General features: G+C 42.3%; 1 protein-coding gene across 1 annotated transcript in view; it reads right to left on the bottom strand.

Moving 5' to 3' along the window:
* PROM1 (prominin 1) overlaps nt 1-27,065 on the bottom strand; it is a 128,754-nt gene that overhangs the window by 68,815 nt on the left and 32,874 nt on the right. Inside the window, exons 2-3 of the mRNA XM_066574636.1 lie at nt 6,320-6,378; nt 3,745-3,771 (exon numbers count right to left, since the gene is read on the bottom strand). Of these exons, the coding sequence (XP_066430733.1) occupies nt 3,745-3,771; nt 6,320-6,378 (86 nt within the window). The remainder of the gene's footprint in view (nt 1-3,744; nt 3,772-6,319; nt 6,379-27,065) is intronic.

Here is a 27,065-nt window from a genome sequence, read left to right as displayed (position 1 = left end):
GTACATGGAACAATGGTCAGATGCTTAAGCATCGAACAGCCATCCCAACTACTAGCGCTCCTGTGGACAGTTGTTCAATAAATGGAGGCGGAGTGGATCTTTTCAGGTCGTCCGCCTCCATTCACGGTGAACAGGTAGTTGTTCAGAGATAAACGACTACCTGTTTACACAGAGCGAGAAGTCATTCATTCGTCGCTTTGTTTCAGTGAGCCAAGATGAAGGGACTAGTGAGCGATTTCTCACTCAGTGCCCTGACGGATAACGTTTTTACATGGGTCAAAATGGGTGATTTTTTAGCTGATAGCTCATGTAAAAGTACCCTAAGACACCCCGTTCTGCTGTTTATGTAATTCCTGACTTTCCTAGTACTGTACCGTATTCTAAATCGGGGCCATGATTGGGTGAGATGCGAATACCCCTTTATTGGGGTTCGAACGGTCATTAAAAAAAAAATTCTAACCTTACCCATTCCTCCCTCAGCAGTCTTCTTATCAGATCTTCTCCTCGCCAAAATTCTCTTGGCTCCTGCAGTTCCCCGGGTCACCTCACCTCCAGCCGTCCGGATCCTCTTCTTCCTGTGACAAAGAGTCTATTCTCGGCATTCTATTTCTGGCAGGGTAATGTACATCACTAGTGATGTAGCATTCGCTGCCTAGCAGGGAATGCCGAATCCTCAGCAGCCTGCTTTAGCGCAACTGCGCATGCGCAATGTCTCGCTGCTAGTGTTTCATATAGTTTATGCTAAAGCAGGCTGCCAAGGACTCATCATTCCGTGCCGTGAGCGCTACATCACTAGTGATGTAGCGTTCACTTCCCTGCAGGAAGTGAACTGCAGCTAATGGATGCACTAAAACAGGAAGAGGAGGATCCGCCAGGCTGGAGGTGAGGTGACCTGGGGGACTGGAGGAGCCAGAAAAAGGTCGTCGAGAAGAAGATGCAGTAAGAAGACCGAGGGGGGAGGAATAGGTAAGTATTGATTTTTTTTTTCTAATGACAGAACCCCTTTAAGCTCCATCCCATAGATTCATTCAGAAGTAAACCAACCACTTATGTAATTAATCCTTTCCTGATAAACAATACAGAGGGCAAACATAGAAAGGTCATTCTAAAAAAGCAGCAGCTGTTTAAAAGGACAAATATTCCAAAAAATGATCTAAAAAAAAATATACATCAATTTAGATATTTCTACTGTGATCTCAGCCAGAAATGCTCAGCTACTGCTCAGAGCGCCTCTTGCTTTACAGGTGTCTCCTTCATCAGGACTCAAGGTTACAAGTGATTCACCATAATCAGAAATAATTGATATTGGCAGTAAAATAAATGAGTGGTTACACCAGAGCCTCTAACTGATGCCTGGATATCCTCCAGGCTATACTGCGCCATTGCGTCAAGCAAGCTGATACTAATTATTGTTTTCAATTGCTGTGCTTCAGGATTTCTCATGACCTACAGTAAGGGAGGACTTGTTATTTGTATAGCGCCAACTTATTCCACTTTCAGATAATTTATTTTATTTATTACCCCCCAGCAAGCTGGGTGCTCATTTTACCGACCTCGGAAGGAAGGGAAGCTGAGTCAACCTTAAGCTGGCTACCTGAACCATGCTGGGATGGAACTCGCAAACTTCAGGTCGGGAGCAGGCGCTTAGGACTGCATACTGCTACCTTAACACTCTGTGTCGTCCCTTTGAGCTGCTGACTCCCAGTGCAAAGTCTAGAACTGAGCCAGCTATAAAGCTTAATTTATAGTACTGGTCTTCTTATATGGGGAAGAAAGACCTTATGTGCCCCCTAAGACTCTCTGGCCTGGGTGCTATCACATCTTCTGCCCCATTATGATTACACCCTTTGACTGTACATTTATGTATATAGGTCAAGTACTGTAAACGCTATTTTTAATGACTTCTTTCCTGACCAACAATCATTCATAGCAACAGATGAGGAGAACCAATATCCAACCTCCATAGGCGGACGATAAAATGCTGAGTGCAGTTGTTTATCTCTCCAGCATGGGCAGATATTTGGGGTCACAACTGATGTGCCGGATGCCATGGACACTCTCACACAAAACTATGGCTTCAGTTCTAGCATAGGTTTGCCTCAAGTGGGAAAAAAAAAAAGGATATATGGAAACAGACCCAATCTGAGAAAAGTAAAAATTGCTTGTCCCCATCACAACATCTACCATCCCAATATATGAGAAGGTTTCTGCCCCACCCTCCCACCTCCACTACCCAGCTGCCAAGGGAAGAATAGTGCCCCCCCCCCCCATGGCTTTTGCCAGTGTTGGTACCTATAGATAGGGTTGGGCTAACACAGTAAAGCATTGGATGTTGGTTGCAATGCTATAAACAATCCTGTTCAGAGTTGACTGCAAACGGAATGAGATATAGTAGTTTGTCTCCATGTGTAATGATACTTAGGCATTGCAGTAAAGGTTACTGTACATATAAAAGTTTACACAAGCAGGTTGTGTGTAGCTGGGAGGTAGACCCTCAGAATCACTTTATGTGGTGGATCCAAAGTACCTCAGCACCAGGCAGGGGAGCTTACTTGGCACATATTCCCATTGATCATGATTAATATTGAGGGATTATTGAAATGGTCAGGTCGGGAGTGTCCAACCTGATTTTAAAAAAATAATTGTGAAAAGAGACTACCAATTCCATTTACATCAATAGGAGTAAAAATCTGGGTTTCTAATTTGGTTTCCAAAATGTCCCTTGAACAACAGTAGAGGTGGTGGTGGTGGCCCAGTGGCTAGCAGTGCTGCCCTGCAGTGGTAGGATCCCAGACTCAAATCCCCATCAAGGTCAGATTCAAACCTAGAACTCCAGTACTGCAAGGTAGAAATGCTAAGCCAACACACCAGTCCTTCCTGCTCCAAGCAGAAAGTGAATATTTTGGCAATTTTTGCTAAAAATCTGATTCGGATGAGCCAATCTGATTTAGCAAAAATCTGTTTGATTTTACCACCCCACTGATCACAATGAGCAACACCAATGATGATGAAATGGAGTTGGGGTCAGTCTAAGATGCCCACCTCCAAGGCAGGTGTAGGAGCTGTCTCACTGGAATGAAAGGGTCAACCAACCTTTTAGGATTGATGGCCTGTCCACAGGATAGGTCATCAATATCTAATCAGTGGGGTCTCCCCTTGGGGTCCCTGCCGATTAGGTGCTTCAAGGGGACACGGTGCTTCTTAAAGCGCTGCAGCCTCTTCAATATTTACTGAGCGCGATCGTGTACATACTTAGTACTCAGACCGCCGCTATACGGTGTTCTACCTGCCTTTAGTACTCAAAACGACTGCTATCAATGATACAATGTTCTGCAGTACGAGTACGATCTTGCTCAGATGTAAACATTGAAAAGGCTGCGGTGCTCTCAGAGGCGCCGTGTCCTCTTCAATCAGCTCTTCGATGGGAACCATAAGTGGCGGACCCCAATGATCAGGTATTGATCGCCTACCCTGAGGGTTGGATAACTCCTTTCAGTTTTGATTTGCTACATAAGCTACAGGATATACATTGTAAAATCCCCCTTTTGCTGGCTCCAGCACCTGAATGCGGCAATAGTATTATTATGTACAACCAATCTCTAGGGTACGCTGGATATTGCAGCATAGACTCGGCCTGTATTGTCAGTGCTGCCTGAGAGCAGAATTCCTCCCTGCGAGAGCTCATCGGACATTAGACATCCCACTGACACGTTACTGGCTTACAATGTAACTGGATGAGATTACCTGCAGAGTCAGAACAACGTTCTCCGGCTGCAGAAGGCATCGCGGTGGTAGGCAGCATGTAATGAAGATGCAGCTCAATGTCAGGTTAAACAATTCATGGATGGATACAACAAAGACATTAGTGATAGAAACAGCAGATCATGAATAAATCGGAACTCGGTTACATTCATTTGCTACACATGGGTTATAGACATTCATGAAACCTTTTACACCAACTTTCGGTGTAAAAAAAAAAAAAGTCACATTTGTGCGTAAATCAGGTTTTGAGAAAAAAGTTTGCAAATTTTATGCGCTATTGGGAGAGAGTGTGGCTGCCATGGACCAGCAAATTCATGTATAATTTATGATAGAAACTGGCCTAAATTGCGCCAGAAATGTACGCCAGATCCGATTTCTGTGAAGGCACGTGGAGATGACAAAATGTGCCTAATATGTGAAGAGCCTCGCGCCTCTTCATGTATTAGACGCATCATGTGTTGAGGGATATATTACTAAGATCGCTCATTGAAGAAATGGTCTTAGAGAGTTTTGTTGCACAACATGAAAAAGGTTTTGCACATCAGAGGTGGTCATTGTGGCCCCGTTTGTCACTTGACACACATGGCGCCTGTAGTCAAGTTCCTGCCATACATGTTGTACCGTATCACGATTGACTGATACAATGGCTTCTGTGAGGTGTCCTCGCAGATCACACATGGTGGGTGGTAGGGGGGCATGTAGACTAGCTTTAACACTACACCAGAGAAAGAAGAAAAAAAAGATCAAAAGGTGTAATGTTCAGGGAACATGGTGGCCAAGGGAGAAGACCACTATCGTCATGATCTGTAGGGCCAACCCATCTGGTTAGTAGTCCCCTGTTGAGCTCACTTCTGACTTCACTGTGATAATGGAGGGAATGCCCCATCCTGTTGGAAGATGAAGCCTGGGCTTTCCTTTCCAGCCACGCCAGAAGCTATATCTAGTGTCCTGGAACAAAATCACTATGATTGTTTCCTCGTGGAAAAAGAAGGGGGCCGGACACTTTCCTACAGGTTATAGCGCAAAACACATTCACCTTGGGGGAGTCGCTCCACATAGCTATCTGGTCGATGTGAAAATCAAGGACACAAATCGCTTTCCAGTCTTTGTTGGCAGCCATTTGTCTCATATTCCCCTAGGGACAACTACGGCAGAATAAAACTTTTTAGGCCTTATTTAGCAAAATTGTCTAACAGTAAGCCGGTCCTTGCTGCCCATAGCAACCAATCACAGCACAGCTATCATTTTACCTCTGCAGCTTGAGAAACGCAAACTGTGTGGCGATTTATCTCCAAATTAAAAACTTCTTGAGTTTTTGTTTCCATTGGTATCAAGTTTATGTCTCCGAGTGACATTAAATGCGAGTTATGAGGGTTTTAAATTGGGAAGATCACCTGTAATAACTTCAGAAGCCTGGGAAGACGTGACGACATCTCCCAGCGGGAACTATTGTGGCGACTGCTCTTCTCTCTCATCTGACCAGATATCAGCCATTCACATTACAGTTTATACAGAAGCATTTTTCATGTCCTCTTTGTCCGTTTCCGTTATTTCCCTTTATTCCCTATGAAACCATAATTCTGCATCATCTTTTCTCATCACCCCGTACTTTGCTGTTCCTCTATTTTTCCTCCGAGAAACGTAAGAATAAGGATCCTCCTAAACAAGCCGATTCCCGTTTGAACGAGCGAGTGACGTCACGGCTAGCTGGTTCGCTCTCCAGTAGCCTGTTTAGACAAGTAGATACGTCGTTGGCTCGTTCAAATGAAAATCGTTCCTTATTCACATTCCGCATAAGTGACTGACAACGACTAAATGAGCGCTGTTTAAACCGAACAATCAGTGAACGAGCCAACGATGATTTTAATGCTGCATAAAGTGAACACTGAACAAAAAGTGAATGATCATTCATTATTTAAGCGTTGGCTCTCGTTTACACCAAACGGATATTTCGCTCATTTTAGTGATTTTTTGAGCACTAATCGTTCCATCTAAAAGTGCTTTAAATTGACTTTGCAAGGACACATCGCCAACACCCAGCTATCAGTGAATTCATACATTTCAGGGTGTTCTAACAGAAGAACGTCACAGTGTAGGGTCCTAAGAAAAGATGTTCCAGAATGGTCAGTTTATGCGTAATCCAGTCATGTAGTAAACAGACTCCTCCGGCTGCTGACAGGTCCCTGCTGACATGCGGGAGGTAAAGGCACACTAACCCTAGAAGTGAATAAATATTGGAAACTTGCATCCGGAAAATGAAAAGTTTCTCCCCAGGAATTCTGGTTCTAATATCGGATGACATCATGGCCAAGCTTACCTTTTATTGCCTAAAGTATTCCGTATACTTATTTTCCCTATTTTTTTTTCCTTTTTTAAAAGTTTAGTGTTACTTTAATACTAGAATATGTTAGAAAGGGAATACAGTAGTAGGGTCTGACTTTGTAGGATACTTGCGCTATTTGTTTCACATTAATTGGCTGCATTTCTTTTTCAGTTTCTTCATCCCATTAACATAGATACAGAATACAGTAAAAACTGGAGGTGTCGTATACATTACCTTTTGGTAGTCATTGCGCGATTCACCGAGCTTCTGCTGCGCTATTCTTTTAACTAAATCTGAAAAGGACACAAAAAGTGCAGGTTAGTAATGGACCAGGATCCAGAATCTAATGATATACAAGGCGATATCCGCCATCCCTGTATCTGTAAACAGCCATACTCTTCAACTCCCAGTGGTGCTAAAAACAGAAGATTTCTCTATACAGAAAAAGCACATGCAGCGGACGGATGATGAAGCCAGGTAAGGCTGCTCTCACACCTGCGTTAGGCTCAGCTCAGGGTTTCCGTCTCTCTGATCCGTTTTTGGAGGAGACAAACAAACAAAACTGAAAAAAAAAAAAAAAAAACGGTTTCATTTTTTGCCCCCATTGATTTCAATGGAGTTCAAAAAAACGGAAAAGCTTCCATTCCGTCAGGTTTTGGTTTTAATTGGATGGAAAAATAATGCAGTCTGCAGTTTGTGTCCATTACACATTTCACCTATAGGGAGTCCCTGTGTCTATTGGCCCACAAGACTGCTACTGGTCTGTAATCACATCTACTATTATTATCCAACTCAACTGGACAGTTCAAAGGGGAAATACTGAAGACACAATTAGGGTTTTGTTTTTAAGTCCAATTCCCATTATTACCAGTAGGTGGTGCCATTTTTCTTTTCATAAGGTTATTAAACCGCTGCTATAGTTCTTGCTGTGCTCACATAGGATAATGCTAATTTTCTGAGCTCTGGAAGTTGTAATGTACAGCTGCTAGCGAACAGTGGAAGGCAACCTGTGGCTCCCAAACTTTATAGAGGTTGTCTGGAAGAGACAGGACTAATTGCATCAGCGCTGTAATGTTACAGAGGTATACATTGGTACTATTCCCCGGCATATACCTCCAACAGAAGCCTCCCATGTATGCTACTGCATACACATACTTTGGCTGTTAACTCCATATACCTCTTTTTCTATTGTCTTCCTCTATATAGAATTACACAGCAGACTACTCTTCACAAATAAAGTCTGCTGATGCATACCAGGGCAGCATTTGCTACAAGGACACACTTTTGGCATACGTTGGGTTCATTGGGGCTATAGACATGTTTGGTGCGAGATGTGAACAGAGACATAGAATGTTTCCATTCATCGATGGCTACAAAAGATCCCCAAAATTATATACACAGTAGCAAAGTTTTGGATTATATATAAATTCTATTTATCTATACAATCTCTTTATTTTTCATTTTTTATTCCAGAACCTTTACTTTTCCATTGACATAGCCATGCGAGTGCTTGTTGTTTGCAGTACGAGTTGTTTATTTTTATATGGTACAGTTTAACCCCTTTAGTGGCACGCCCAGAAAATCTCCGGGGCTTGCTACACAGACCATGCAGTTGAACTCCGGAAGATTTCCGTGGACAGCTCTAGTGCTGAAATAACTCATTTAAAAAAACTGCACTGTGAGGCATGACATGGTAATAATAAACCTGCTAATGAAGGGGTTAATGTACTGTATAATGTATGGAAAAACTTTTATAACATTTTTAAATGAGGAGAAAAAGGAAAGAAAATGCTATGAGTTTTTAGAGCATTTACAGACTGAATATGCAGCAGTCAGGAGCCAGATGCATGTCACCAGCAGTAGCACAACTAAATATGTACAGCTGTTACACAGACTCTACAACGGCAAGATGATAGGAAGTTTTAATGAAAACTTTAAAAAGTAGTTTAATTTTGTATTTAGAAAGGGAATGAATATTAAAAAAGTAAAAAAAAAAATAAAAAAAATCAATGCAAAAAGCATTATATAGCTTTTAACAAACGTACTAAACTGATCGAGATGTAATTCTGCATCCTATGTGGTCCTTGTGTGCACAGTCAGCAGATTTAATACTACATGTGGCTGGCCAAGGCTTTACTTAGCAAAATTAGCCTTTTGTCAGGGATGCAGAGAGATGACAGCTTTTCTGCCTGAAAGGGACAGCCTTTGATGAATTACCACAATGGTCATACAACACAGGAAAGGGTTGTGGAAGTTGATACAAGCTAGTTAAAGGGATGGGAGAGTCTGATATATTGCATTAAAACAGGCTCACCAATTTAGGCACAAATAGACAAATGACATTTGGAGAAGGAGAGTAAGGGTGCCCACCCACTGGCGTTTTTTTTTCACTGCGAAATTCGCAGGTTTTTTTTCTGCAGGGGGTCTATGGGACTTGTAATGTAAAAATCGCGATCCCGCAAAATCGCGATTTACCGCGATATCGCGATTTTGCGCGATCGCGATTTTAGCTTTGCATGTCCCATAGCCCAAAGACCCCTGCAGAAAAAAAAAAAACGCTGCGAATTTCGCAGTAAAAAAACGCTAGTGGGTGGGCACCTTTAACCCCTTGAGTGGCACGCCCGGAAAAGTTCCGTGAGGAGCTCCACTGCTCATAGCAACATAGCCCGGAAGATTTCCGGGCTATGTATCACTATGGGAGCTGCAGAGCACAATGCCACAAGCTGTGACAGTGTGCTCTGCCTGCACAGACCCACAGAGAACAAAGCAAGGGCTTTGAAAAACCAGCAGAAGATATTGCCGACATGTCGGCAATGTCCTGCTTTGTTTACAGGTTGCCATAGAGACCATCGGCTTGTCAGAAGCAAGCCGATGGTCTCTGTGGCAGGGAGAGCTGGTTGTTAGCTGTCAGAGGACAGCTAGGTACTAGCTCTTACAGCAGAGATCAGAGAAAACCTCCGATCTCTGCTGTGTTAACCCTTTACATGCTGCAGTCTATGTGACTGCAGCATGTAAAGGGCTGTCACTGCAGCATGTAAAGGGCTGTCACCATCGGACCCCTGGAATGTGATCAGGAGTCCTGATGGGTCCCTGTGGAAGTCCCCTAAAGGGACAAAAAAAAATAAAAAATTTAAAAAAAATTAAAAAAAAAAAAAGTAAAAAAATTATTTAAAAAATTAAAAAAACACTTGTCTCCCTTTACTTTGTAAAAAATCAAAAATACAAATCACACATGTGTTATCCATGTGCGTTGTAATGACCCAGAGAAGGAAGTTAATACATTATTTAACCCCTTAATGACATAGCCCCTTTTTTCTTTTTTCCCCATTTCTTTTTTTCCTCCCCCCTGTTTAAAAAATCACAACTTGTCCCGCAAAAAACAAGCCCTTATATGGCCATGTCAATGGAAAAATGAAAAAGTTATGGCTCTTGAGATGCAACTGCAAAACTACTTGAAATTCAATGATTAGACCATTTTAAAAAACCTGCCCTGGTGGGCACGACAGGGTGGTAGGAAACCTGCCACTCAAGGGGTTAAACTATAAATGTCCAAAGCTCTAAAAATTGAGCCCCAGGGTTCACAAATATCGTGCACATTACACGTCTCCCAATTGGAAAAATCCTTAAAGTGACCTTCCAGTTTTGGGACATCATTTTGTTCTGGGACATGAGAGGCAGAGGAATAGATTAGCTGCCATTATTCTTCTCTGCCTCCCCTGTAATCTGATGGCTCTAGGTCCTACTTTTCGATGTCCAGCAATTTTCTGTCTAGCTAATGCACACAGTACACTGCTCTCTGATTGGCCAGTGCTGATCACATGAACAGCTCTGATCAATCAGAGAACAGGTATAGTATTAGCACTCCCAGCACTACCAATGCACTGTAGCCTGAAAATTGCATCAGACATTTCAGATAACTGAAAGCAAGACCTGGAACTGGTGGATCATAGAGGGGCAGCAGAGAAGAACAACTGCAGGTAATATACCCCCTCCTCCTCTGGTCGCAGGAGAGAATTTTGTCCCAAAACCAGAGGGTTACTTTAAGGTGATCGAATTGATCAGATTTTGAGATCCAGTTGTGGGATCATTGGTTTTCTATTTTCCCCAGAGTGCTGATAGGATTATATAATTGTAGAAGTGTAGAAAACCTGCTGTACATTCACACACGGCAGAGTTCTTGCAGGCATCTTTGTAACAATTCCATTGGTCCTTGCAGAAATGTGCATGCACTTTTAAAGGGGTTGTCTAGGGTTAGAAAAAACATGGCTGCTTTCTTCTAAACACAGAGCCACCCTTGTTCATAGGTTATGTCTGGTATTGCAGTCTAGCTCCCATACACTTCAATACCACACACAACCATCTGGACAAGGGGGGCGCTGTGTTTGGAAAAAAGTAGCCATGTTTTTCTAACCCTGGATAACCCCTTTATATAAAGTATGGTTTTCGGGACCAGAAATGTATGCAACAAACCTATTTTGTGTGAATGCACACAAATGTGTGTATAGGTGTGTATGCTGATTGCAAAGCAAATTATACTAAAATGAGGAAAGTAGAGCAATAAATGCAATGTATATCCAAGAATAGGATGCGTGTTAGGTTGTGCTGCTGGGAGCTGGTGTTCTGTGTGTGGGGGATATTTGAGCTGGCTGGGTGTGACATAAATTGGTCCCTCTTGCTTTTTCTTTTTTTGTGCATGTGAAAAAGCAATGAATATGCACACAAAAAAATGCATATGTACCAAATATAGACATATACATGCAGTATAAACGCAGTGTATTTCACGAACCAAAATTGGGCGCTTGGGTTTTCCTAAAAACACCCATCCAACACTTTCAGTTTGAATACACTTACAAGTGAAGATATCATCTTGAATCACTTCTCCTACGTGGGGTCCTATGCAGATTTCCTCTTATCTTTGAATCACTAATCTTCAGGAATATTTATCATGAAAAGGTTACCTGCGTTTTCAACAAATTTTCTAAAATACACCACGTTCTCCTTACCTGTGCTGTTTGCGCTGTCTGCAAGTTCTGATTTTCAGAACTTGTTTCTGTTACCCTGCTGTTTGCAATCCACTTTAACCCCTTGAGTGGCACGCCCGGAAAATTTCCGGGGACGAGCTCCACTGCTCATAGCAACATAGCCCGGAAGATTTCCGGGCTATGTATAACTATGGGAGCTGCAGAGCACAATGCCACAAGCTGTGACATTGTGCTCTGCCTGCACAGACCCACAGAGAACAAAGCAAGGGCTTTGAAAAACCAGCCGAAGATATTGCCGACGTGTCGGCAATGTCCTGCTTTGTTTACAGGTTGCCATAGAGACCATGGGCTTGTCAGAAGCAAGCCGATGGTCTCTGTGGCAGGGAGAGCTGGTTGTTAGCTGTCAGAGGACAGCTAGGTACCTGCTCTTACAGCAGAGATCAGAGAAAACCTCCGATCTCTGCTGTGTTAACCCTTTACATGCTGCAGTCTATGTGACTGCAGCATGTAAAGGGCTGTCACTGCAGCATGTAAAGGGCTGTCACCATCGGACCCCTTGAATGTGATCAGGGGTCCTGATGGGTCCCTGTGGAAGTCCCCTAAAGGGACAAAAAAAAATAAAAAATTTAAAAAAAATTTAAAAAAAAAAAGTAAAAAAAATTATTAAAAAAATAAAAAAACACTTGTCTCCCTTTACTTTGTAAAAAATCAAAAATACAATCACACATGTGGTATCCGTGTGTGTCGTAATGACCCAGAGAAGGAAGTTAATACATTATTTAACCCCCTTAATGACATGGCCCCTTTTTTCTTTTTTCCCCATTTCTTTTTTTCCTCCCCCCTGTTTAAAAAATCACAACTTGTCCCGCAAAAAACAAGCCCTTATATGGCCATGTCAATGGAAAAATGAAAAAGTTATGGCTCTTGAGACGCAACTGCAAAACTAGTTGAAATTCAATGATTAGACCATTTTAAAAAACCTGCCCTGGTGGGCACGACAGGGTGGTAGGAAACCTGCCACTCAAGGGGTTAAGAGAGGGGGAGTGCAGCTAGCCTAGTATTTTGCCAGTCATACACTGTCCTGCACTTCCTTGCCCCGACTTTCCATGCTGCATTGGACAGTCTGTGGTGCAAAACGTGGGCCTGCATCTGAATGATCACTCTCTGCTCTCCCAGAACGATTCAGGCATTCTGGCCAAATGATGAGTAAACCGAAAATAATTTGCACATAAACATACAAACCCAGCAAAAGGCAGAAATTGTGGAAATAGGTATCACAGTGCCTGCAGATCTGTCAGACTGCAGCCTCTGAGTGTACGGCAGTGTCCCTGGGAAGATAGCTCCTCCCTCAAATGCCAAGGAAACCTTGCTGTCCTTGTTACTACAGAAGTTCTGTCCCTAACAGACAGTGGATTGCAGAGAAGCTGGAATGGAGACCCCTAGTGGCAGCCACTTAAAACATTATTTACAGCAGTAAAACAACAACATTTTTAATGCATGTATATCACAGAAATGGTGAGACTAACATAAGCTAGTGGATGAGCATAAGTTGTCTGAAAAGTTAGTGCCCCTTTAAGTATGTAAATCTATGTGCAGTTCGACAATAATTTGAATACAATTCTTTGAGACCAAGATTTACATGGAGTGGGAGTAAGTATGCTTTCTCTGGATCAACAAGTGGTTCATGGAGAACATTCTTCTAGCCTGGGATTAGTGAAGTTTGTTTTTTCCACTCTTTCTGGGTCTAAACAACTTTAAAGAATGGTCTATAAAATAGGTCATGAATGCTATATATGATTTCTCCATTAACCCTTTCCAATCCACTGTCTGACGTCTAAAGACATTCTGATTGAAGGCTGTACAGCTCCGATGCCGGAAAACGTCCGGCAGGGTATTCTTACTGTATATTACTGGCTGCTCTGTTGTTGGGGGCCTCTCCAGCATGTCCCATACCGCAGTACTGGCTCTAGCCAGCGGATGGCGCCATTGTATAATGGCAGAAAGAGAAAGCCCCCTAGGAAACCCTGAATCCAAAATTGGATTGCAAAGGGTTAAAGAGTCTGCAGCTTCAAATCTAAGAGAGGTAGAATAATTCTTCATTTTTCAATTCAGGGGAAAAAAAACAACTCTATATAGAAAACCAACTCACTTATCACGTTACGAATTCTGTGTTGACCCGTGTAAATGAAAAAATAACTTGCATTGGAGAAGGGTTTTTCATAGGAAATAATCATTGGGAAGTGATCAGTTTAGGATTTTCACAGACTGCAGTAATTTATTAAAACCTCATTTGTTCCATGAAAAGAATACACTGAAAACTAAGCAAAATAAAATAACAAATACCGAATAATAGGAAGATCCTTGAAGCTTATTAAAATAATGGGTTCAGGGGGAAAAAAAGTCTTCATTCTTAAAAGGGGTTTCCCAGGCAAAAACTATTGACGACCTATCCTCATCAATAGCTAATCGCCGGGGACCTGCTGCTTGGGATCCCCAGTGATCAGCTGATCATCCGGGCCACTGTCACTGCAGACGTTGTCATGTGGGTCAGAAGTGGAAGTGCCATAGTGAAATCAATAGGAACTGAAGCCTTCTATTACACTTCTGCGTCCTACCCGAGTGTTGGAGGCAGAAGTGCAATAACTGACCTTAGCTCCCATGCGAGTGAAGCAAACTATGGCAATTCCAGAACGGACTTCCATGACGACATCCGACCTCCTGCAATGACAGCAGGCTAGGCCAGGGTTCCCCAACTCCAGTCCTCAGGGACCGTCCAACAGGTCATGTTTTCAGGATTTTCTTAGTATTGCACAGGTGATGTAATTATTGTCAGTGCCTCAGACATTGCCACAGATGTTGTTACTATAGGATATCCTGAAAACATGACCTGTTGGGGGTCCCTGAGGACAGGAGTTGGGGACCCCTGGGCTAGGCGATCAGCTGATTTCTGAATGCTCCGATCGGAAGGTCCCCAGCGATGAACTATTGATGACCTACGGTATCTTGAAGATAAGTCATAAATAGCTTTTGCCTAGAAAACCTCTTAACCCTTTCCAATCCACTGTCTGACCTCTGAAGACATTATGATTTAAGGCTGTACAGCTCTGATGTTGGAAGACATCCGTCGGGGTTCTCTTACTGTATATTGCCAGCCTCTCTGCTGTCAGAGCCTATCCAACGTGTCACCTCATGCAGTACTGGCTTTAGCCAGCATATAGCGCCGCTGTATAACGGCAGAACAAGAGAAAGCCCCCTAGGAAAACCAGGATACAAATTGGATTGGAAAGGGTTAAAAAGGAAAGTTAGTTAGGTGCGAGGAAGCCTACTAATTTTTTAGCAACTCTGGAGGCAACTATCACAGCTGCATTTATAAGAGCAGAATAATGAAAATAACTGTGGCACTCGATCCATCATATGACGGTAAGCAACGGCGCCAGATGAACACCACTGACTTTAGTGAGGTCCATTTGATTCACATTATAGAGTCCACCATATTCCTGTGCTGTTATAGCACCAGTCAAAAAAGTCTGGACACACCTATTAATTTGATGTTTTTTCTTGCTTCTTTTCTATATTGCAGAGATGAAAGACATGACTTCTTCTGTGTTTGCGACCATCAGTTGTGTTGTACAGAGGTCAGGTTGGCACACAATTCCATACAGTGTTCGGCCTTATTCATCCGCTATTCTAACCCACATTATGGCAAGAACCGCTTAAAGGGGTTGTCCCGCGGCAGCAAGTGGGGTTAAACACTTCTGTATGGCCATATTAATGCACTTTGTAATATACATCGTGCATTAAATATGAGCCATACAGAAGTTATTCACTTACCCACTCCGTTGCTGGCATCCTCGTCTCCATGGCTCTGTCTAATTTCAGCGTCTAATCTCCCGATTAGACGTGCTAGCGTAGAAGGGTCTTCTCCCTTCTGGTCGGTCCGAGCACGAGCGGCGTTCTGGCTCCGCCCCCTTCTACGTGTCATCGTTCCGCCCCATCACGTGTGCCAATTCCAGCCAATCAGGAGGCTGGAATCGGCAATGGATCGCACAGAGCCCATGGTGCACCATGGGAGAAGACCCGCGGTGCACCATGGGAGAAAAACGCGGTGCATCATTGGGAAAGGACCGGCGGCCATCTTTAAAAGAAGAAAAGAAGATGCTGCGCGAACTGGGAAGGAGGTAAGCGATTTTTTTTTTTAAATTACAAACAGTATTTAGTTTAACGGGGCAGAATGCGGGGGTAGGTTGAAAAAAAAAAATTGCATTTCGCCGCGGGACAACCCCTTTAACTAAGTAAAGACAAATGATGATCTATCATTATTTTAACCCATTGAGGACCAGGCGTGGTAAATATATGGCGCCTGGTCCTGGGCTTAAAACCCTGATAGTAAAATTACGGCAGGGCTTTAATCCTCCTCCCTCTGCAATCAATAAGAGGCAGGATGGGTTATCAGCTGTTAGTAACAGCCGATAACCCAGAGGAGGAGGCAGGAGGGGTTTTTAACCCTTTCTGCCTTTTCCTTCCCCAAGTACACAGTGCTCAATGTGCTAGAAAGTAAAAGTTGAAGGGTTTCTTCCACTGCAGGAGCCGAGGGGTCATGTGACCACCAGGATTCCCTGCTATAGCAGAGTTTCAGGGTCATACTAGACCCTGGCCAGCTCTGCCAGTGACTAATGTCACTTCAGGGGCTGTTTTTCCCTGTAACTGGGGCTCCAATGGATGCCCCAGCTACAGTGGGAAAGTGTCAAATAAAAAAAAAAACATGTTAATGTCCCCCAGAGGTCCTATATGACGTCATTGGGGACATAAATAGTAAAAAACAGGATTACATAAATAAGTAAGACAAAATTACAGAATAAAACAACAATATATACATAAGAAAGAAAATAATACAAAGCTGACGCCAACCAAAACTGCTGCCGTATGCGCCCTGTAATCCAAAACCATACATGTTATATATCAAAATGTCCGAAACAAAATGAGGAACCTGTTCCCATACTTTATTTTAGCGTAAATATACTAAATTTAAAAAAAAAATACTATAAATATTAAAAAATGTCTGGTCCTTAAGGTACAAAACAGCCTAGTCCTTAAGGGGTTAAGACATAAAGGTCAATCAGTCCAGGAAGTTTCAAGTACTTTAAAAGTATCCTCAAATACAGTCATGAAAACCATCAAACGCCATAATAAAACTAACTCCCAGGAAAGGAGAACCATCCCAGGAAAGGAAGAGCAAGAGTTGCCTCTGCCTGAAGTATGGAGGAGGTGTGATGGTGTGGGGATGTTTTGATGGGGATACTGTTGGTGATTTATTTTAAATTCAAGACACACTTATCCAGCATGCCAACCAAAAGCATTCTGCAGCGACATGCCATCCCATCTGGTTTACGCTAAGTAGGACCATCATATGTTTTTCAAGAGGACAATGACACTAAAAACACCTTCATATTTACTTAAAGGGGTTGTCCCGCGGCAAAATTGTAAATTTTTTCTCTGCCCAGTCCCCCTCCTAAAGCAAACATGATAATCTACCTGTGGAAAGCGATTTTAAAGAGAGTTTCTACTCACCGTTAGATCGTTTCATGAAGTTATAAAAATTCTTCTTCCAAGATGGCCACCGGCATTTCCCAAGGTGCACCGCTGGTCTTCTCCCATGGTGCACTGCGGGTCTTCTCCCATGGTGCGCCGTGGATGTTCTTCTCCATTGGCTGATTGGCACCATGTGACGGGGACGGAGCTACGCGATGATGCTGAGAAGGGGGAGGAGCCAGGACGCAGCTCGTGAGCAAGGACCTTCCAGAAGGGGATTCCTGTCTGCGTAAGCCTGACTGTTTCGGCGACCAGAGAAGCAGTTTGCTCGTCGCCATGGAGACGGGGACGCCAGCACCAGGAGGGGTAAGTGTATAACTTCTGTATGGCTAATATTTAATGCACGATGTATATTACAAAGTGCATTAATATGGCCATACAGGAGTGTATACCCCCACTTGCTTTCATGGGACAACCCCTTTAACCAAGAAAGAGATTGATGGAGTGTTGCGTCAGATGACATGGCCTCTACAACCAGCTGACCTAAATCCAATTGAGATGGTTTGCGATGAGTTTAACTGCAGAGTGAAGGAAAAGCAGCCAACAAGTGCTCAGCACCTCTACCATTCCAGGTGACTACCTTGTGAAGCCGATTGAGAGAATGCTAAGGGCATGCAAAGCAGTCATCAAAAATGGGACTACCTTAATGAACCTGAAAGAGAAAACATGTTGGGGAACATCTATAAACTGTTTTGCGCCAATTGTTGGCATTTAAAAACAAACAAACAAAAAACAAAAAAAACAAACAAAAAAAATAAAAAAATCACACATTTTTGCACAAGCGGGTGTTTGCACAAATGCTGGGCTTGGTACATTTTTCCCACTCTGCTTTGTTTAATACTTTTTGTTTACTACTCAATTCCATATGTGTTCTTTCATAGTTTTCATGTCTTCAATATGAACTTACAATGTTGAAAGAACAAAAAAAATTAGAGAATGTAGAGGTGTGTCCAGACTTTTGACCGCTACTGTAGGTCTGCCTTTTTTTACCTGAATCTGTGACAATTCATTCTTTTTGGATCCACTTCTGGCTTTGATTCAACAAAAACTCCCCCCAAAAAAGTACAAAAAAGAACCTTAGGCCTTATGTCCACTAGGAAATTCGGGCCCGTGCGGATTCTCCATGCAGAACCCCGCAGCGGGTCCCTCCTTTCCCGCGGACATGAGGCCTGAAAATTAAATTAACTCACCTGTCCGGACGCTGCGGGTTCCCGTCCATCGCGGACGGATCTTCTTTACTTCTGCCCGGTGGATGTGCTCGGCGCGTTGGCAGCGTGCCGCACGCATGCGCCGTGCACTCTTTTTTTTTAACTTCTGCTCTCCCGCGTCTGAGAACAGAAATTCAGCTGTGGGTGTACCACAGATCCGGACGGCTTCCATAGGCTTCTATGGAAACCTGTGGGAGACCCGCACTAAAATGAAGCATGCTGCGGGTGTTTTCCTGCACGTGCGATCCATGCGGCAGGGAAAATGGACATCCGCAGGTATTTACTTACCTGCGGGTGTCCAATGCATCCCTATGGGCGCGGATGACGCGAGCGGGACACCCGTGCGGATTTGGTAAATAGATTTATCCAGTGGACATAAGGCCTTAACGTAACATCTGGCCAAAGCATTTCCAGACAAAAAAAAACAAAAACACATGACATCATTCAACAAAACACTAAATCAGCCCAAAAAGATATAATTCATATGATTTAGTTTTTTCACGCAAGTCATGTTCCTTGAACATACAGGTTATGCAAGCCAAGCAAAAAGGGAATGCAAAACGCACAAACCTGACCATAAATCCCTATTCCTTATAGGAGTGTAAGCACACATGGGCAGGGCATCAACCTTATGCTTCTCATAGGCAATTTGCATTTGTTGGTACCACGGGGTCCTTTATTAAGTCTTACACCATTGGATGGCGCTATTTATTTATAGATGATCATATAAAATGATGGCGGTCTACCAATGATATATGGGGCTTACTCATATCTAAGCTGGAATAGCTTACATGCCGTGACTAAGCTTCTGCTTGAAACATGTAGGCGGTTAAAATACTCACACTGGGTTTTTTTATCCACGCTTTTACTGGAATGCTAAAATAAAGAAATCCTTTTATACCGCCTGAGTTGCTGGAAAACTTCTATTTTTGTTCTATGTTTGCTAGCAGTGACTCTGCTGTCATGCATTTGGTGGAGTGGGATAGCAAGGCTGCATGAGCTGACAATGTCACCAGTGGACTATACACTCATTCAACGACAGGTACATCCCTGTAGGTCTCCAAGGAGTAGACAAGTTCATAGATTTGGGATTTTTTTTTTAGCCTTTTGTCCTGGTGGTCCAGTTCATTCAACAGAATAAATCGACCCCTGATAAAATTGCATGCAGTACCAGGAATACAATGGTAACCTTTTTATAGAAGCAACTCTAAGACCAAATTCCTACAATTCTATGAAATGTGGTGCCAACAGCCATGGCATAGCTATGACAAAAGTATGTTCATTAACATCTCCCCCCCCCCAACATGTTGTGAACTGGTAAGTTTTGTATGCCAGGAGATTTTCAGCCTTAGTGTGACCGTGACTTTGTGTTTTTATGGTTCAGTTGATTTGCAAGGTCAGGATTTCTTTTATCACACTGGCAAAACATGAGAAATTTTGCCACTCTGCTGCACTTATCTCTTCCGGAGGGTTAAATCATCATTAAAATGTACCAGCAGTAAAAGTAATTACATTAATATCAATTGCAGGCAGAACAGCTATGTGCTTTGAATAGTGTGTGCCCAGTGGAAATGTGGTAGAAAGTTCTAATCTGGCAGTGCCATGTATGAAACACATAGTAAAAACGAAAAAAAAGGTTTGGTACCGTGTTAGCCAGTAGAGCAAAATGTGACTGTTCTCAGTAGGAGAAACCAAGTAATCTTGTAGATATGATACCTTTTAATGGCTAACAAAAATACATGATGTTATAGCGAGCTTTCGAACCCACTCAGGGTTCTTCCTTAGGCTTAATGGAATAGATCAGAGGATTCTATATTACACACACATACTTATGACAAGGCACAGAGATGGTGTGATTAATTTGCACTTGATACAGTTTCTCCACTTTTACCCCTTTCTTGTAAGGTTCAACCGTTTGCCATTTTTTATTGCAATGGACTGATGGACATGGTGGCACCACCAGATCCTGTCAATGTCACCGGGCATGAAGAAAACATTTTCTGACTGCCAGCTTGCAGGATGTGCAGAGTAGAAGCATGGGCCAATGCAGAGCCCGATGCTGAAGAGCAGTCAAGCTTTTGCTCAGATGTGCCGCCGCATAGCCTCAGCTATTGATTCCATTATACTGGAGATGTGCTGGTTTAGGTTGTCTAGTGTCTTCAACGACTTCCACATTGGACATTTGCAGGGTGCATTGACCCTTCAGGAACACAGCTCTTTTTTTGTTTTTCCTCCCCACTTTGAAAAAAATCTAAAATTATGTATTCATCAACGTAAGCGTCTGAGGGCTTGTTTTTTTGTGGGCCGAGTTGTATTTTTCAGTGGTGCCATTTAAATGTACCATATAATGAAATGAAATCTTTTTTAAAAAGTTTTTATTGGTACCATTTTAGAGAACATACAACTTTTGAATCGCTTTGTATTACATTTTTTTTCTTGCAGACCGCAGTCCTGGCTACGTGTATTTGTTTTTCTGGAGGATGCTCTCAGTACAGGACAAATAATGCCTTACTTTGATACATCTGATTGCGTATGCTGCTATACCAAATAGGTTTTTTGTTTAGATTTTTTTTTTATTATAAATATAGGAAGAGTCTTTTTTGAACTTTTAAACCCTTAAATTTTTTTCCTAAATAATTAGTAAAACGGTTTTAAACACATTTTTGCATATTTCTATTTAGCCCCCATGGGGAACTTGCAATCATTTGATCACTCCTGCAGTATAATGTGATACCATAGTATTACAGTATACCGCGATCAGATTGGCAATCTATCAAGCCATGCCACAGGCTAGAAAGACAATCAGCCATAGCAGTGCTGGGGCTTTCTGAAGGTCCCAGGCTGCCATGGCAATCGAATGGCAAACTTAATGCAGGGGGGCCATTTGCGATTCTGCAAAACAGATTATGGGGTTTAAATGGTGCTATGAGAACAGACTGCTGCATTTACAAGGTTAACAGCCATGATCAGCATTCGCACTGATTATAGCCGGCACCCGCATCGTGTTGAGCGGGATCGACTCCCGATTCTCCTCCATACTAACCCCAGAGGCACAGGACGTAATTGTACGTCATGTGTTGCTAAGGGGTTAAAAATTTGAACAGTTCTTCAAACTTTTCCTGTCATTCCGGCTGTTGAATGTGAAGTCATGTATGAATACATCCGCTTTACTAGGGCTTCGTATTGCTTTGTAGCCTAATGGTATTGCTTTATTTGTGGTTCTTTGAAAGAGAAATAAAAAAAGCTTAGCGTCGCAGGTTTTCGTATGTCATTGATTCCAACAACGGACAAATGAACAGAAGGCGAATGTATGCTTGATGACAAGTTCAGATCAGATCAAAGCCGAGCAGTGAACAAAAACACCCTGTCTGAAGCAACGATTGAGCATCCACACGATACAAAGGAGCTTGACCAGACATAGCCTGATTAGATCAGTACTTGTACAGTCTATTAATAGGGGGCTTAACGTTAAACCAGCTGTTGGGCTTTGTACACGGCGGATATCTCTACAGTGAACATAAAGCCGCTTGTTTACTGGCTACAAAACAGGAGAAATGGCCCTGCAACTCGTATTACATAACAAGTGATTGCTAATAAAACTACGCCGAAGTAAAGTTAACGGGAAGTATGGAACCACCCGACCGACCGTACTACAGAACTGCACAACCTGCAATTCCCCCAACATAATGGTATTAACAGGTTCTCTCATTTTCCAACTATACCCCATAGGAGTGCAGTCTGGACCACTAGTAAAGGGGAATGGAGTTAGGACTGGATTCCACATGTAGCTGTCCGGCATGTTACTGCTGTGACTGATAAGTGGTTGGCCTTGTAGGGGGAGGACCGGAGATGGACTGGCTGTGCAGTGCCTCGGGCAGAAGAGGCAGAATTAATGTTGCTATCCAATGCCAGTAATATATAAAAAGTTAGTGTAGTTTCTGCATGACTAAGAAGACAAAGCCAAGGAGGAGCGACTTCTGCCCATGTGAGCAGGCTTGGATTGTGGTTATGTCCAAGATAAAAACATGAGTGATACAACCAATCTATAGAGAAAGCCTCCTACATGTGCCTCAACTGCCCATGGCATCAAATTGCTTCGTTAGGGTGGAGGAGAAGAGAACTTTTTGTTAAAAAAAGAAGGTTCTCAGTTGGCCGCATAGGAAAAAAAAACTAGAGTGGTTCCTTCCATTTAACTCAGAGCAGCAAGGTCGCAGGCTGGGAAAGCCCAGTGGGCACATTTCACACAATGGTTTCCAGTCTTGGTAGGCTGGAGACTAGTGACAGCTAGTGAGGCCAACCACTCTCCCGGAATGGTAAGTGACATTGCTGAACCTGAGACCCCAGTTAGCTGAAAGTCAGACCCAACTAAAGATCTGCCGTCAGTCCTGATTTACAATCTGTCTCTTCAGGTTTATTATGCTCCAGAATGTAAAATTGATTGTATTTTAGTAAATAAGAAATTAGAGCAGTATCCAAAGTTTGGTAGTTATTTTTACTAACATTTTGCTACTCAGCTGCAGTGGCCATTTTTTTTTTCAAAAAGGACAATGGAAGTGTAGGTCTGTTGGTTGTCAGTTTTTAATAAGCTTCCTGACAAACTAATTTGGTTACTGAAAGAATGTGGTGACCAAATTTCAGTTTTGGAGATGCTAAGTGGCAGCCAATCCTCTATCAATTGTTCTTGTTATCATAGTAAAAATTGCTATCTATAAAAAAAAATGACAAACTATGGCAAAATACAATAATAATACAATTACAAATTGAGACTAATGATTTAAATTCTGATTTACCAATATTTGGCAAATTTATTCAACCCTGGAAGTCATCATGACAAAATTGTGAATGGTTGTGGACGGGATGGTAAGGAGGGATTTGAAGAAGGTATACAATCTTAGTTTATCACAAAACATGAAGTACTTTAAGAGAATTTTTTTTTATTAAAGCCGAAAATACTATCATAAATTACACATTACAACTACAGTACATTGTAAAAGACGTAAATTGTATCTAAAACCTGTAACCAAAAATTGTTTTTCTAGGTTGACCTATGCTCATGAGTAGTGTTGAGCAAAGCTAGTAGAACCCTGTTTTGGGTCAAAGTTTGCTAAAAGTGTGGTTCTGCATGAACCAAAACCGAAGCATTACCTGAAAGCTCTACCCGAAACAGGGTTCTACTGATTCAGTTTACTCAACATCAGTCCTAAACACTAGTGTATAATGCTGTCCAAGAGCTATAAAAGGCCTGTATAACATTTTCAGAGGTCCATGATCTCACCAGATTAAGAGCACCCTACTCTAATATTGTATTATGTTCAAAGATACCCATGTGCAAAAAGGAGTATGAGAAACATTTCATATATAGCCAACATCTCCCCAGATCATTGGATTGGTCTAATGTTCCGAAACAAGGGTCTCCTATCGCCAACCTGAAGCCAGCCATAGACATTTAATCAATGGTAGCTGAAATATCATGCAACAATTATAACTTTTAGCCAAATTCATGACTTGATTCATGACACACAGTAACAGAACAGAGGAAGTGAGTGATGAACAGACCAGAAACAATTACCTTCCTGACATCCAATCCAGTAATGCTCTGACAGCCCCACAGAAATGTATAGGTCAGCAAAGCACCAATGTCTTCGGTCACCTTCAGAATTCATAGAGTGTCAGGATCTCAAAAAAGTACATAGAACTAGAAAAACAAAATATTCTACATCAAGAACCGATTGATAACATAGCTGGTGCATGGGAACTTTTAGATCTTCTGATTCCTTGCTTGTCCACAATGTATCACCTAATAGGTGAATGCTATTTCATATGGTCATCAGTCTATATCAGCCCTGATTAAAGGGGTTGTCCCGCGCCGAAACGGGTTTTTTCAATAGGCCCCCCGTTCGGCGCGAGACAAACCCAATGCATGTGTTAAAAAAAAAAAAAAAGTTTAGTACTTACCCGAATCCCCGCGCTGCGGCGACTTCTTCCTTACCTTACTAAGATGGCCGCCGGGATCTTCACCCACGATGCACCGCGGGTCTTCTCCCATGGTGCACCATGGGCTCTGTGCGGTCCATTGCCGATTCCAGCCTCCTGATTGGCTGGAATCGGCACACGTGACGGGGCGGAGCTACGAGGACCAGCTCTCCGGCACGAGCGGCCCCATTCACCAGGGAGAAGACCAGACTGCGCAAGTGCGTCTAATCGGGCGATTAGACACTGAAATTAGACGGATCCATGGCGACGGGGACGCCAGCAACGGAACAGGTAAGTGAATAACTTCTGTATGGCTCATAATTAATGCACGATGTACATTACAAAGTGCATTAATATGGCCATACAGAAGTGTATAACCCCACTTGCTTTCGCGGGACAACCCCTTTAAAGTTGGGGAGTTGTAACTTAGTCACCCTGCAATTCTGAACAAATATGGCCACATCGCTTCTCCAAGTACCTGATGCACACTGTACATTAGTATACATCATTAGTCTAAGACACTATATGCTGCTTTGATTGACCAATATGAGCAGCACTGGCCAGTCAGATCAGCATGTAGCGTCTTAGACTACCAACGTATACCCATACACACTGTGCATCAGGTAGTCAGAGATGTTTGTCCAGTACCAGAGGGTCAATTTAAGACCCTTTAAGAAGTAAATACTTCATAAAATGAGCATACTTCATGGACTACCAGCGACAAAATTGGTCAATGATGTTGGCCTCTGTCCTGTAACTTCCTAAAATGGTAAATCGGCAAAACTAATATTATATCATGGTCCATGAAAAACATTCTCAATTCTGTATATAGCGCCCCTGAGGCTTTTTTAAAATCAAAATACCTGAACCCTTATGTAAGGACACACCTTGTCAATGCTTGTCTGACCATGTGGTCATTTTTGTGCTCAAAAAGTATCCATCTAGTACAACAGATACAACTGTAGTGTAATACTGGTCTTTCTGAAGTGAATTTACCAAGCACAGTTCATCAAGCAGTCACATGCCACTTATCCTGATGTCTTGTCTTCTTATTTAGTCAGAGTACTCTTCTATGCGATTTAACAATTAGCACAGTATAAAATGCTCAATGAAAGCAATTAAACACAGATTTCAGGATCACCACATGTACTAGGAGAAGAAAGTTGTGTTCCATACACGGCGTGGCTAAGAATCCATATTTTACCCTACTGGGTTCTTAAAAGGAGCCATTCACTGAACAAACCTTGCAGTCTTTCTCCCTTTTATTTTCTGTACCCCGGTATGTTATATGAAACTCAAAAATTGCAGTTTAGAAAAAAAAAAAAAAAGCAAAAAAAAATTAAAAGGTAAATTACAAATAGCATGTGCATGCTTTCTTGGTTTATGTATTTCAGTGTTTTACTCTTATCGAAGATCCAGTAATAGCCCTAGTCCGGGTATTCTATTATTCTTCTTTGAATCCATGTTTTTATGAATTTATTCTCGATACTAAGACACAGACAGCCATAGACTTCAAAAGGAAGAGTCACATCCATGCGCGGCCACCTCCCCTTGGCTGGATATAATCAATGAGAAGCTACCTTGGACGCCCCGTGGCACAAGCTACATATGTCCTCCATATAGCCGAGCCCTGTTTAAGGAAGCTTGAGCCACCAGGCTATATTCAGGAAGACTTAGGGCCCATTTACACAAGCCGATGATCGCTAAAAGATCGCTCAAACTATAGTTTGAGTGACAGCTTTGAGTGATAATTTTGCCTAAACTTTTAAGTAGCTACTCAGCAACTTAAGAGCAATTAAGTGTGCAAATGAAGCCTTCACTGAAAGCAGTTAGTAGCCCGAGGCTATTATCTGCATTCAGATCCTTTGTTCTACAGCGGGGAAATAACGCTATCAGCACTACCCGCAGAGAACTGCTGATAAGGCTGAAGAATGATTTTTAGGTTGGACTGAATTTAACAATCAGCCAGCAGTGCCCGAAAAGTGCATAATGGGCGCTCATTAAGACGCAACGATTATTGCTAAAATGATCGCCTTTTAGCGATTTTTTAGCGATCATTGGCTGCTGTAACTGAGCCTTAAGACTCTCAGATTCTTGATTCCTTGGTCATGGTAATAAGGGAACATACCCATGGATCTTGTCATCTTTCATCCCACGATCGGTACATCACTGCTACTTCTAATCTGTATGAATTAATTAGCATTAGCAAAAAGTTTCAACATGAACTTTACAGATGATTTTTCATACCGATGAAAGGAAGAAAAAGTGTGGGAATAGTAATGTCTGTATAATACGCCTGCTGTTATTGAAGCGTTACATCTAGTACATTTCATGCTAAGTTTCTATTTTGAGGGATGTCTACTAACAATGCCAGTCAGAGCTCACATGGATAACTGGCATACATTGTTCCATCTGCCATGCTAATAGCTTGTGCATAGCTACACATTTAGTGTGCAGTCTTCCAAGTGATCTGCATCTGGCAGATCCAGGATCTCTTCTGTTACACACAATCCCTGACCAAGAGTTTTACAAAATATAGCAATAGTGTGCGCGCCTTATATAAGAAATACATTCCCTTTGCAATTACTGTGATTATGACAAACACTGCCTACATAGACATGCACTATATTGTGTATAAAATGCATGATTTCAACTTTTATTTAAAAAGGCAGTACCAGATTTGGTTAAAATTGGCACTAAAGCCTACAATTGTAATATGGAGGTTTATTAAAGATTCCGACCCTTTCATGATTGAAGCTTTCCTGTATGGAAGTTAAACACATGAACTACGGCATAAAATCAAGCGAGTTCTCCATGGAGGAGATTCAGTATGAATCCAATGGGAAAGTCAAGCTGAGCGACTTCAAACAAGGCATGGTGCAGTGGCCCAGGGTTGGTGGGCCCCTCCATAATGTTATGTGTTTGCCTTGTGCCATTGTCTTGTCAATGTCTTATGTGTAGTATGCATTAGGATTATGTGTATTGCACTTCTGCAGGATTGAATGGGTTAATGTCTGGGTTTGTCTGAAGAATGTATCATTGTAGAAGTCATGTGACTATGTTTTACATATATGTATGTGTTTGCAAGAATGGGGAGAGAAGTCTAGCATGAAAAAGAGAAAGAAAAAGATAGAAGGGAGAGGAGAGAAAATAGAGGAGCACTTCTGACCAGTTAGTAAGTGAGAGAAGTTCTGCTTGAAGTGAGCCACACAGACACTGATCAGTCCA

Source organism: Eleutherodactylus coqui, chromosome 7, assembly GCF_035609145.1.
Source record: "Eleutherodactylus coqui strain aEleCoq1 chromosome 7, aEleCoq1.hap1, whole genome shotgun sequence".
Taxonomy (NCBI): Eukaryota; Metazoa; Chordata; class Amphibia; order Anura; family Eleutherodactylidae; genus Eleutherodactylus; species Eleutherodactylus coqui.
The sequence above is the reverse complement of the archived record's forward strand: the minus strand, read 5'-3'. Positions and strand labels throughout refer to the sequence as shown.